This window comes from Ovis canadensis, chromosome 1 (genome assembly GCF_042477335.2).
Source record: "Ovis canadensis isolate MfBH-ARS-UI-01 breed Bighorn chromosome 1, ARS-UI_OviCan_v2, whole genome shotgun sequence".
Classification (NCBI taxonomy): Eukaryota; Metazoa; Chordata; class Mammalia; order Artiodactyla; family Bovidae; genus Ovis; species Ovis canadensis.
Genome location: NC_091245.1, coordinates 194,723,619 through 194,735,975, shown reverse-complemented (window position 1 = coordinate 194,735,975; position 12,357 = coordinate 194,723,619). Strand labels below are relative to the sequence as shown.

At 36.1% G+C, this 12,357-nt stretch overlaps 1 protein-coding gene across 12 annotated transcripts in view; it reads left to right on the top strand.

Moving 5' to 3' along the window:
• DLG1 (discs large MAGUK scaffold protein 1) overlaps positions 1–12,027 on the top strand; it is a 267,898-nt gene extending 255,871 nt beyond the window's left edge. For all 12 annotated transcript variants that reach the window (XM_069556571.1, XM_069556594.1, XM_069556591.1 and 9 more), the window contains 3 exons: positions 4,659–4,768; positions 10,366–10,457; positions 11,373–12,027. In XM_069556571.1, the coding sequence (XP_069412672.1) occupies positions 4,659–4,768; positions 10,366–10,457; positions 11,373–11,479 (309 nt within the window). In that variant the 3' untranslated portion in view covers positions 11,480–12,027. The remainder of the gene's footprint in view (positions 1–4,658; positions 4,769–10,365; positions 10,458–11,372) is intronic.
• The last annotated feature ends 330 nt before the right edge of the window (positions 12,028–12,357 follow it).

Below are 12,357 nucleotides of genomic sequence, written 5' to 3'. Positions count from 1 at the left end.
TACCAGATATTAAAGGATACTATGAAGTCTTCTTAACTAAAACAGTGTGCTCATGACTGAACGACTTAGCAGCAGCAGCATGGCCCATGAATAAGACAAAGAGTTGAGATCTAAAGAAAAGAAAATCCAGGAAAGACCCAAATACATATGAAAATACAGTATATGATAAAGGTGGAATCTCAAGTCACTGGGGCTTTTAATACTGGACTTTTTAATAAATAGAACAACTGAAGAAAAGATAAATTAGAACCATACTTCACACCATATGCAAAAATTGGCTCTAATAAAGTTGACAGGCTTCCCTGGTTGCTCAATGGTAAACAACCCACTTGCCATGCAAGAGACATGGGTTCAATCCCTGGGTCAGGAAGATCCACTAGAGAAGAAAATGGCAAGCCACTCTAGTGTTCTTGCCTGGGAAATCCCGTGGACAGAGGAGCCTGGCAGGCTGCAGTCCATGGGGTCACAAAAGAGTCAGACACAACTTAAGAGACAAAGCAACAATAATAGAAGAAAATATAATCTGGGCATAGGAGAGATTTTTTAACCATAAATCAAAATTCAGATGCAATAAAAGACTGATAAATTCTGACCGTATGAAAATAAAAAGACTTTGGCTTGCAAAGAAGTTTTTTCAAAAACTAATATAAAACACCATCCCTAGTGTCACAAAACAATTGATAAAAAGCCTGCAGGCCAAGGGGTGATATTCCCAAAATATTAAACACACTTAAAAATTGAGGGACTAGAGACCAAAATCTAACAGAAAATAGACAAAAGATATAAATAATTCACATAGAAGTAAGATTTTAAAAACATTTTTTTAATAATCAAGTATAAGATGAGTTACCTACAGAGGGAGGATTGGAAAGAATGAGAGGGATTAAGGAAGAATGGGTGGAGGTGTAGCAGTTCTCCAAGTACACCTTTTTGTATAATTTTGACTTCAGCACTATGTGAACATTTTGTATATTCAAACAATAAAAAGAAGATAGGAAAAAGCAGAATGATATATGAACAAACTAAATACTAAATCTAATCTAACTATATTTCAAATAGTTATTTTTAATTAACTTTCAAATAACTTCATTGAAGAGGGGAAGGGAAGGGGGAAAGTCTTAATCCCAATAATCCTTGAAGATAGGCTAAAGGTGGAAAACCTGTGAACAAATACTGAACTCTGATTAGTAGGTATGTTTTTCAGAGTGGTATGGGGTAATAGGTCTGAAACTAATATATGTTTGAGAGTTGAGCAAATAATATATTTACAGTTCATGGGAGCTAGATTTCTTAGTCAATGCAGGGATTTTAGAAACAAGGTAAGGATTGACTAAACTGATAATTGGATTAGAATTAGAATTAGAGATATGAATGTAAATCCATATATCTTAATATAGTAGATATAGAAAATACAAATATGTGATTATATTTTCTAGCTCTGTCCACAAAGAAGGCCTAAAAATGATGACTCTCAGTAATACCTACTGCTTAGATCTTGTTTTCTAAATACTATCCTCCATTAAAAAGATCCAGAACTCATTAGAATTATGGCTGATTCCATTGGGAAAGTACAAGATCAGCCTAGAACGTTTTGCTATGCCAAAAAACTAAGGAAGTGCTTAAAGAATAATACAGTGAAGTCACTCAGTTGTGTCCGACTCTTTGCGACCCCATAGACTGTAGCCTACCAGGCTCCTCCGTCCATGGGATTTTCCAGGCAAGAGTAGTAGAATGGGTTGCCATTTCCTTCTCCAGAGGCTCTTCCCAACCCAGGGATCGAACCCGGGTCTCCCACATTGTAGGCAGACGCTTTACTGTCTGAGCCACCAGGGAAGCCTAAGAATGATACAAGTATTCCATAAAGACACTGAAGTCAACCTGTAAAGTCCCCCAATGGCCAAGTTTGGAAAAATTAGAATATTAAAATGATAATAGCTTATTGTAACCCAGAGAATAAGAATCTAAGAGTTCACAATGGTATAAGTAAATACATGAATAAATAAATAAGTGGATGGAAGGGAAGCTTTACCTTCCATTATTAATGTCTACTAATAAAAGAGGGAGTCATGGAGTCAGATCTCTCTTCACAACTACCATAATAATTGTTTAAGGCAAGAGTCACTAGTGTATGCTACAGTTATTGAGTGAATTAATTACTGTCTGATGAGAAACAGGATATTTACATAATTTCAACATATCCTTCCCCCAAATACTTGTCAATTATAAAAGGGAAATAGTAGTCTTACAGTGGTGAAATCTGGCAGACAAAACCTTTAAAAAGTGATCAGAATTAACATCAGGATTTCCCTGGTGGTCTTGTGGTTAGGACTCTGTCTGCCAATGCAAGAGACATGTATTCGGTCCTTGGATTAGGAAGATCCCACATGCCTTGGAGCAAACTAAGCCCGCATGCCACAACTACTGAACCCCACTGTAGAGCCTGTGCTCTGCAACAAGAAAAGCCACTGTGGTGAGAGGCCCAAACACCATTGCAAAGAGTAGCCCCATTCGCCACAACTAGAGAGAAAAAAACCTGCACACAGCAGCAGAGACCCAGCACAACCAGCAATAAATTAAAACAAAATTTTTAATTAACATCACTAAAAAAAGTATTAAAATCCCTAATAGACATCATATGCTTCCTGGACTGAGCATGATCGACTGAGAAAGATGCAACATCTTTTCTGTACTATTGCTGCCAAAAATGTGTACCTGCCATCTGATGAGAAACATTAGGCAAACCCAGGTTGAGGCATATTCTCTGAAAAAAATATTGAATACTATCAGAAATATCAAGATCATGAAAGAGACTAAAGAATTGTGCCAGCTGGACAGAGACTAAAGACACATTACAACTAAATGCAATGTGTGGTCCTGGACTGGCCGTAAAGCAAGATTTTTTTTTTCCTTTTGTGGTAAACGATACTAGATGACCACCTAAAATTGTACTGTGGTTATGTAAGAGAGGTCATTGAGTTCAGGAAGTAAGGAGTAAAGAAGTTACGTCTACAATTTGTGTACATATATAGAGAGGGATAAAATAATGCAAATAAGATATAATATTAACATTTCAGTGTAAACTTTCTTAATTTCTAAGCAATCAGGTAAAACAGTAATATTTAATAAAAGCAGGTGGTGGATACATGTATGTCTGTTATTTACTTTTCTGTGTGTCTGAAGTATTCATACAATATTAATTTTTTTATTTTAAATATTCCTATTAAATTGAAATTACCATTCATTGAACTGGATTCAAGCCCTTAGATTTCAAGATGCATTATGGGGGAGTATCTGATTTTAGTGCTAAGTCACTTCAGTCATGTTCAACTCTTTGTGACCCCATAAACTGTAGCCCACTAGGCTCCTCTGTCCACAGGGATTCTCCAAGCAAGAATACTGGAATGGGTTGCCATTTCATCTTCTGGGGATCTTCCCAATTCAGGGATCGAACCCAGGTCTCCCTCATTGCAAGCGGATTCTTTATTGTCTGAGCCACCAGGGAAATGTTATAATAAAATTTGTTTGATAAATTAGAAGTAAAAGTGAAGTTGCTCAGTCGTGTCTGACTCTTTGCAACCCCATGGACTGTAGCCTACCAGGCTCCTCTGTCCATGGAATTTTCCAGGCAAGAGTCCTAGAGTAGGTTTCCATTTCTTTCTCCACGGGATCTTCCCAACCCAGGGATCAAACCCAGGTCTCGTGCACTGCCGGCAGATGCTTTACCATCTGAGCCAAGGGAAGGGACAAAAATCTTCAACATATGTGGTTAGTGAAAGTTGCTAAGTCGTGTCCCACTCTGCAACCCTATGGACTATACAGTTCATGGAATTCTCCAGGCCGGAATACTGGAGTGGGTAGCCTTTCCCTTCTCCAGGGAATCTTCCCAACCCAGGAATGGAACCCAGGTCTCCCACATTGCAGGCAGATTCTTTACCAGCTGAGCCACCAGGGAAGCCCAAGAATACTGGAGTGGGTAGTCTATCCCTTCTCCAGCGGATCTTCCCGACCCAGGAATTGAACCGGGGTCTCCTGCATTGCAGGCGGATTCTTTACCAGCTGGGCCACCAGGGACCCGATTTAACATGGAAATACTCCTCTTTACTAAAAACCTTAATGGCATTTGACAGTGAATTTAAGTAGGTCAGGAAAGTTTCTTAAATTCAAAACTGGGGTTTTCAAATGTTCTAGTTTGTAGTAAAGTTTTCACTGCTCCCCAATAAGATGAAAAATAGGATAGGATAGTGGTAACATATATGCAGTTTTAAAAAGTTCTTTATCTTAGGCTTTTACCTTCTTGTTTGATCATATATTCTTTTATAAAATGATGATTATGGCAAGATGGTAACCTTAGGATATATTTTAGTACCCTTTCTCAGCAAAATAAAAGACAGGAACCCCATATTGGTTGCCATTTTGAGAGATTACTGGTCTGTGGAGACTGCATTTTTATTCCTTTGTAAATGTAATATTTGAGAATGGAAAATTAATTTTCTATAGTCATTATACATTGTCTTAATAATAAAAATGACAGATTTGCTTAAAGTGAACAGAATCCAAACATATCATAATTAAGATTTTATCTTTCTAGGAAATATACTTGTGATATAATTGAAAATACTTGGTTCACTTATTTTTCTTCTCTATTTCCTCTATTTTAGGGCAAACACTGTATCCTTGATGTGTCTGGAAATGCCATAAAGAGATTACAGATTGCACAACTTTACCCAATCTCCATTTTTATTAAACCCAAATCCATGGAAAATATCATGTAAGTATAAATTCCTAAGGCACAGCCTCTAAGTACAAATCTAGCCTCTGTTACTTATTAGATTGGATAATTTACTTACCCTTCTTGCATCTCAATTCCTTTGTCTGTAAAGTGCAGATAATAATAGTATATCCACCTTAGAGGGTTGTCCTGAGGATTAAATAAGCACTCTTGACACTATCATAATCAACATTAATATACTACATATTAAGTAACATTGGAATTTTTAAGTTTAAATAATCACATGGATCTACTACTTAATTAGGTGGTGCAGCTCTGATTAAGAGAATCAAATAATATATAACTGTTTATCTAATAGAGGACAAAAAGAATTTAAATAAATACTAAAAGAAGGGAATGAGCAAATAGAAACATGATATACAGATAGTAAGATACAGATAGTAAGATAGTATAAATTAACCCAAATGTAAGTGCTAGCCTAAATGGTCCAATAAAAGACAAAAATTGTCAGAATAGAAGAATGAAAAATAAATAACTATATGTTACTTTTGTAGAAAAGGAAAAATATCTTTACCTTTTACTCCTCTAGGTTCTCAGCTGGGCCTCTAACAAAAGACAAATTGACAAGAGAAAAGTGTGCAAATCTACATTTTACAGTCACATAGGATACTTCATAAGGAAATGAAAACTCAAAGAAATGGTTAAACCTGAATGTTTTTATACTAGGTTAGATGAAGAGTAGAGAATGATGGGGGAATGTGATAGGACCAGAGGATATGACTTAAGTGTAATAACCTGGTGGAAACTTAGTAGGCTTGTTCATTCAAATTCTCTCAGCTTCCTTCTGTCTTCAGGGATGAGGATGCTGCTTTTCTTTAGATATAGGGAAGTCACCTCTCACATGAGGGTCTTCTTGACCTTCAGAGAAAGGTCAGAGTCCCTCATATACATGTCATTTTACACATTCCTTCAACTTAAAATGTTCATTATACCAAAGTGTCATATTTTGGGGAAGTGTATTTGGGAAATATCTGGGAAAACCCATCAGTCATATGACAGACTTTAATTATTAGTCTGTGAAAAGGCTGAAAGAGAAGGGGAAAAAAGGATATACCTTGGAAAACTCAACAAATTAAAGCTAGTTTATGCTACTTTCAAAGTATACTTCAAGTAAGAAGTATTACTAGAGATAAAGAGGGATATTCATAAAAGTTAAAGGTTTACTCCATTAGTAAGATACATTTATACCTTTGTTTTGCACCTTGAGTAGCACAGTAGGAGTGTAAATTGCTATATCCACATTGGTAAACTGTTTACAGTATCTCCTAAAGCTGAACATATATACATTACTTAGGACCCAGAAGTCTCATTTCTAGATATACACTCAACAGAAATGTTTACCTGTGTTTACAAAGACAAGTGCTAAATTAGACAGAAATACTATACTAAATAACCAGAAACTTGAAATTATCCAAATGCCCATCATATGTACGTGAATTATAACATATTCACATAATGAAACATTCTACATTAATGGGAATGAACAGTCTCCAACGACACACAAAAGTGTAGAAGAATCTGATAAATACAATTTGAGTGAAACAAAAATCCAGACCTAAAAGTATCTATATATTCCATGGTCCCAAATTTAATCATTATAAAAATCAAATAGAGGTTACTCTTTGAGGGTTGGTTGGTGACTGGAGTGAAGATACTCAGATTCCTAGGTGCTGAGGTAATGTGCTCTATCTCAGTCTGCTGCTACTGCTGCTAAGTCGCTTCAGTGGTGTCCGACTCTGTGCGACCCCCCATAGACGACAGCCCACCAGGCTCCGCCGTCCCTGGGATTCTCCAGGCAAGAACACTGGAGTGGGTTGCCATTTCCTTCTCCAATGCATGAAAATGAAAAGTGAAAGTGAGGTCGCTTAGTCGTGTCCAACTCTTCGCGACCCCATGGACTATAGCCTACCAGGCTTTTCCGTCCATGGGATTTTCCAGGCAAGAGTACTGGAGTGGGATGCCATCGCCTAGGTAAGCATAAGTTGCTGAAAACTCATCAGGATATACATATTTGTCTTCTGTGTTTGAGAATTATACTTTAAAAGATCTGAAGAAATAGAAAAAGGAAAAAAGAATCTAGGCCTGTATTACTAAAGAACTTAACTCTTATTGTGGAAAGCCTTTCTACAAATAAAACACTGAGCCAAGAGAACTTACTGAATTCTACCAAAAACTAGGAAATAATACTAGTCTTAGAAAGATTCTTCAACTAATTTTATAGACATTAATGTAATACCAAAATCTGTCAGATTTCACAAAAAATGAAATGGACAGAACAGTCTTACCATGAATATAGATGCAGAAATCCTTACCAAAATAATGAGCAAATTGAATCCAGCAGTTTTTATAAGATAAACTATAATAGCCAAGTTGGGTTTATTTAAGGAATGCAAGGCTAGATTCGCATTTGAGATTAACCATGATAGAGAGAAGCTGGAGTAGAAAGCACCATCTCCCCACCTAGACAACAATTGGGACTTGCAACAATTGGGACTTGCAGAATTTCTCTGATGTGACTACAGTTCACCCTTGAACATCGCAGGTTTGAACTGCATCAGTTCAGTTGTTCAGTCCTGTCCAACTTATTGCCACCCCATGGACTACAGCACGCCAGGCCTCCCTGTCCTCACCAACTCCCGGAGCTTGCTCAAACTCATGTCCATCCAGTCAGTGATGCCATCCAATCATCTCTTCCTCTGCCGTCCCCTTCTCCACCTGCCTTCGATCTTTCCCACCATCAGGGTCTTTTCTAATGAGTCAGCTCTTTGCATCAGGTGGCCAAAGTATTGATCAGTCCTTCCAGTGGGTCTACTTAAACATGGATCTGTTTCCAGTAGTAAACACTGCAGTGCTACTCAGTCTACAGTTGACTGAATCTGTGGATGTGGAACTGTGGATACAGAGAAACCAAGTACATGGAGGGCTGACTTATACCCAACTTATACACAGATTTTCAACTGTGTGGAGGGTTGGCATCTCTAACCCCAGCCCTGTTCAGGGGTCAGCATCCGCCAGTGCAGGGGTGCAGGTTCAATCCCTGATTGTAGAACCAAGATCCCACATGCCTTGTAGCTAAAAAACCAAAACATAAAACAGAAGCAGTATTGTAACAAATTCAGTAAATACTTTAAAAATAGTCCATGTCAAACAAAAATCTTTAAAAAAAAAAGAAATGGAAAGGATAGTCTGTTCAACAGATGATGCCAGGAAAGCTTCGTATCCACATGCAAAAGAATGAAGGTGGACCCTTACCTAACACTACATACAAAAGTCAGCTACAAATGGACCAAGGCCCTAAGACAGTAAAACTCTTAGAAGAAAACATAGGACAAAAGCTTCACAACATTGGATTTGGCAGTGATTTCTTAGATATGACACCAAAGACAGATAACAAAAGGAAAAAGGGAGGTAGACTTTGTGACTGCTTAAAGCTTTTTATATCAAAAGACACTACCCACAGAATAAAAAGGTAATCCATAGAATGGGAGAAAATATTTGTAAATCATAGATCTGATAACAGATTAAAATCCAGAATATATAGAAAACTATAAAACTCAACAACAATATAAAACTTGATTCAGAAATGGGGATAGGACTTGAATAGATATTTCTCCAAAGAGGAGAGAGAAACAAATGGCCAGTAAGCACATTAAAAGATGCCCAGCATCACTAATCACTAGGGAAATGCAAATCAAAACTACAGTGACATACCACCTCACACCCATTACTATGGCTACTGTCAAAAAGCAAGAAATAAATGCTGCCAAGGATGTGGAAAAACTGGAACTCTTGTGTAGGTGGGAATATACAGCGGTGCAGCTGCTGTAGAAAGTAGTATGGGACTCTCAACATACTAAAAATCAGATTACCATATGATATTGGACCCAGAGATCCAGCCTGGGTCTCCTGCATTGCAGGTGGATGCTTTACCATCTAAACCACCAGAGAAGCCCCTTTACCACAATTTTAAAAGTAATTTTTTAAAAATCAGTGTATTATAGAAAATAAACATGATTATTACCAAAGGGGAGATGGGAAAATGAATTAGGAATTGAGGGATTAATAGGTACACACTACTATATATAAAGTAGATAAACACCAGGGACCTACTATACAGCACAGAGAGCTATATTTAATATCTTGTAATAACATAAAATGGAGAAGAATGTAAAAAAGTATATATAATATATATGCATGAAAATATATGTACACATACAGATAGATAAAACAGAATCACTTTGCACCTAAAACTAACAACATTTTAAATCAGCAATACTTCAGTTTTTTAAAAAGTCAGTGTAGTGTACCGCAATAACAATTTTACAGGAATTCTCCTGGCAGTCTAGTGATTGGGACTTGGTGATTTCCTGTGGTGACCCAGGTTCAGTTTCAGTCCCTGGCTGGGGAATTAAGATCCCACAAGCTGCACAGCACAGCACCACCACCCCACCCCCCCAAAGAAAACCAGATTTTAATTAAAAAGATCATTTTAATGTAAAAAAAGCATTTAGTAAAATTTACATTTTTTCATGACAAAAACATTTTGTAAGCTATGAATAAAAGGGAATTTTCCTTAATCTGATGAAAGTCATCTACAGAATATCAAAAGTGAAAGTGAAGTCGCTCAGTTGTGTCCGACTCTTCGCGACCCCATGGACTGCAGCCTACCAGGCTCCTCTGTCCATGGGATTTTCAGGCAAGAGTACTGGAGTGGGGTGCCATAATCTGATGAAAGTCATCTACAGAATATCAAAGCTAATGTCATATTTGAAGGTGAAACATTGAAAGCTTTCTCAAGTTGGGAACAAACCTTCATATATCCATCATCCAGCTGTAATATAATTATCACCTACAACTAATCTTGTTTATCTATCCCAACACCTCCTTAACCCTCCACTCCAGATTATTTTGAAACAAATCCCAGACGTTGTATGATGTCATCTATACATCTTTATATGTATTTGAAAGATAAAATTCCTTGTTAAAAATATCAGTGATGTCACACTGAAACAGTAATTCCTTGATAGCATCAGATAGTTCATATTTTCTTGTTTCTTAAGTTTGTTTTTTCAGTTTGTTTGAATCAAGTTCCAAACAAAGTCTATGACAGTTTGTTAAGTCTTTTGATCTACAGATTCTCCCTCCCATCTTTTCATTTTTTCTATTTCTTTGTTGAAGAAACCAACTCACTCACTCAGCAGTTTCACCCAGACTATTTTGCTGATTGCCTTCTTATGGTATTATTTAATGTGTTCATGTATCCCCTTTACTACCTTATAAATTGGTAAGTAGATCTGTAAGGCATATTTTAATATGAGATTTTCATCAAAGTCAAAACTGATTAATTAATGTTTGGGTTTTTTTGGCTGTCCCGAACTAATGCAAGAAAGTGTTGAAACCCTTCTGTCGTTCTAGATACAAAGCTACATGGTCAGTGACTGAATATAGTTTGCAATTACATTACAGTTCTCAACAGACCTCAGCTTCTCATGATTTTATGTATGTCTTCTCTCCTTTGTCACCCTTTTCCAGAAGTATTACAATGTAATTATTAATTTCTAAATGTATTTGCCTAGGGAAATGAATAAGCGTCTGACAGAAGAACAAGCCAGAAAGACGTTTGAGAGAGCCATGAAACTGGAGCAAGAATTCACTGAACATTTCACAGGTTGGCATCGTGTGTAGATGTTTGTATGTTAGAATTTTGCTTTGGGGCCATAAGAATGGACTCACTGAAATGAATTTTGAACTGTGTCCACAATTACCAGTAGTAATAATAAGTGCTATCATTTTCAGAATAATTCATCTAATCTAGGTTGTGGTGGTGAAGAATCTTGAAATTTAGTGTATCTTAGGTTGTTGATAAGGACAGCACGTTTAGGAATAACTCATACTGACCAGAGGGAAACATTCAGAGTTGATTTCTTCTTATGATACTGACTTTTCTCTTATCCTTTATAAATTTTGATCCATTTTTAAGATATTTGTTTAGAAAGAGAAGAGTAGAGAGCAGTTGCCAAATTCAAGTGCCAAATTTTATTCAAGTTATTTTTAGGTATCTTTGGGTAGGTTTTTGTTGTTAATTATTTGCTTGAAATAATGATTAGCTTATATTTGGTGTTCATATTATTAATAAGTACTGTTAAGTATCATGGAATTGTAACCCAAGTGTTTTTTTGTTAAGGATTTTTTAATAATTTCAGACTTAACAGAAAAATCACAAGAATAGTACCAGCACTTACATATACTCATATTCCACCACCGCTAACATTTTACCACATTTATACTTTTTTATGAAACATTTAAGAGTAAGTTGCAGATAGCTGTTCTTTTGCCTCTAATTACTTCAGTGTCTGTTTCCCAATTGTACAAAGTAAAAATCACCGAATCTTGCTTTTTGATAAACTTTTGAAATAAAATGTTTTCCATTTTACAAATAGGAAAATTAATAAAATGAGCTTTTTACTAGTTAAACAATACATAAACAGTATTTCTTCCTGAATAAGTGATTCTGGTTATTTTACAAATAATTGTAGTGGTGAAGATAAGCAATTAATGGAGGTTTCTGATTCTATCATTACAGCTATTGTGCAGGGAGATACGCTGGAAGACATTTACAACCAAGTGAAGCAGATCATAGAAGAACAGTCTGGTCCTTACATTTGGGTTCCAGCAAAAGAAAAGTTATGAGGACTGATGTTTCTCTGTTTCTCTTTTCCACAGTCTCGTTTTCTGAAACACTTCTTTGCCCTTTCCTTCTCGAGTCTGTCTTCATTACTTCTTCCTTGTTGAATCATATCCCACTCATCATGGTCTGCAGTTGCACTTATTTTTGATGTCTTAGTGTCTCCCTCAAGTTATACTGTTGGTATTATTTCATGTCACTATTGGTTTGTGGCCATTTTTCACAGCTGAAGATGGAATGGCCTGACCAGCTATTAATAGGATTTTAGGAGATGGGGTAATTGTGGTAAAATTCCTTAATGTTTAAGGGAAAGTAACTTTAAGAGATTTTCAGAAAAGCTTTATATACATTCTTTCCAAATTTCAATATAAATGAAAGAAAAGTGGTTTTAATCAATGATTTAGTGAATTTTGAGCAACAATGCACGCTTAACTTTAATAGCATGGTTTGGCCAATATGTTAACTCTCAAGTCCTTTTCTCAATTGACTCTGTTATCAAAGCAAATATTTCATACAGACAAATAACAAAAATATATGTTTCTTAATTTCAAAATTAATATCTGAGTTCACTAATAATTTCACAAGGGATATTCATTTTTCATAAGCGTTCTTCTTAAAGTCTTTCATTATTTGAAGTTTGTTTTTTTTTCTCCCAGTAGATTTGCTAGGAATAACAGTGTTTAAATGTTTTTAATCTACTTGTGCAACACTATTTACAGTGTCTTACAAAAGTTGTTCATACATAATGATCATCACATTTTCTGAATTGAGGCCATGTTTAGGTGCTTGGGAAGCTCACCTTTTACAAATAAGGTTGAGAAGATTTCATGGACATAAATACAAAACAGACATTACAGTGGTGATGTAGTATTCATTATGGCAG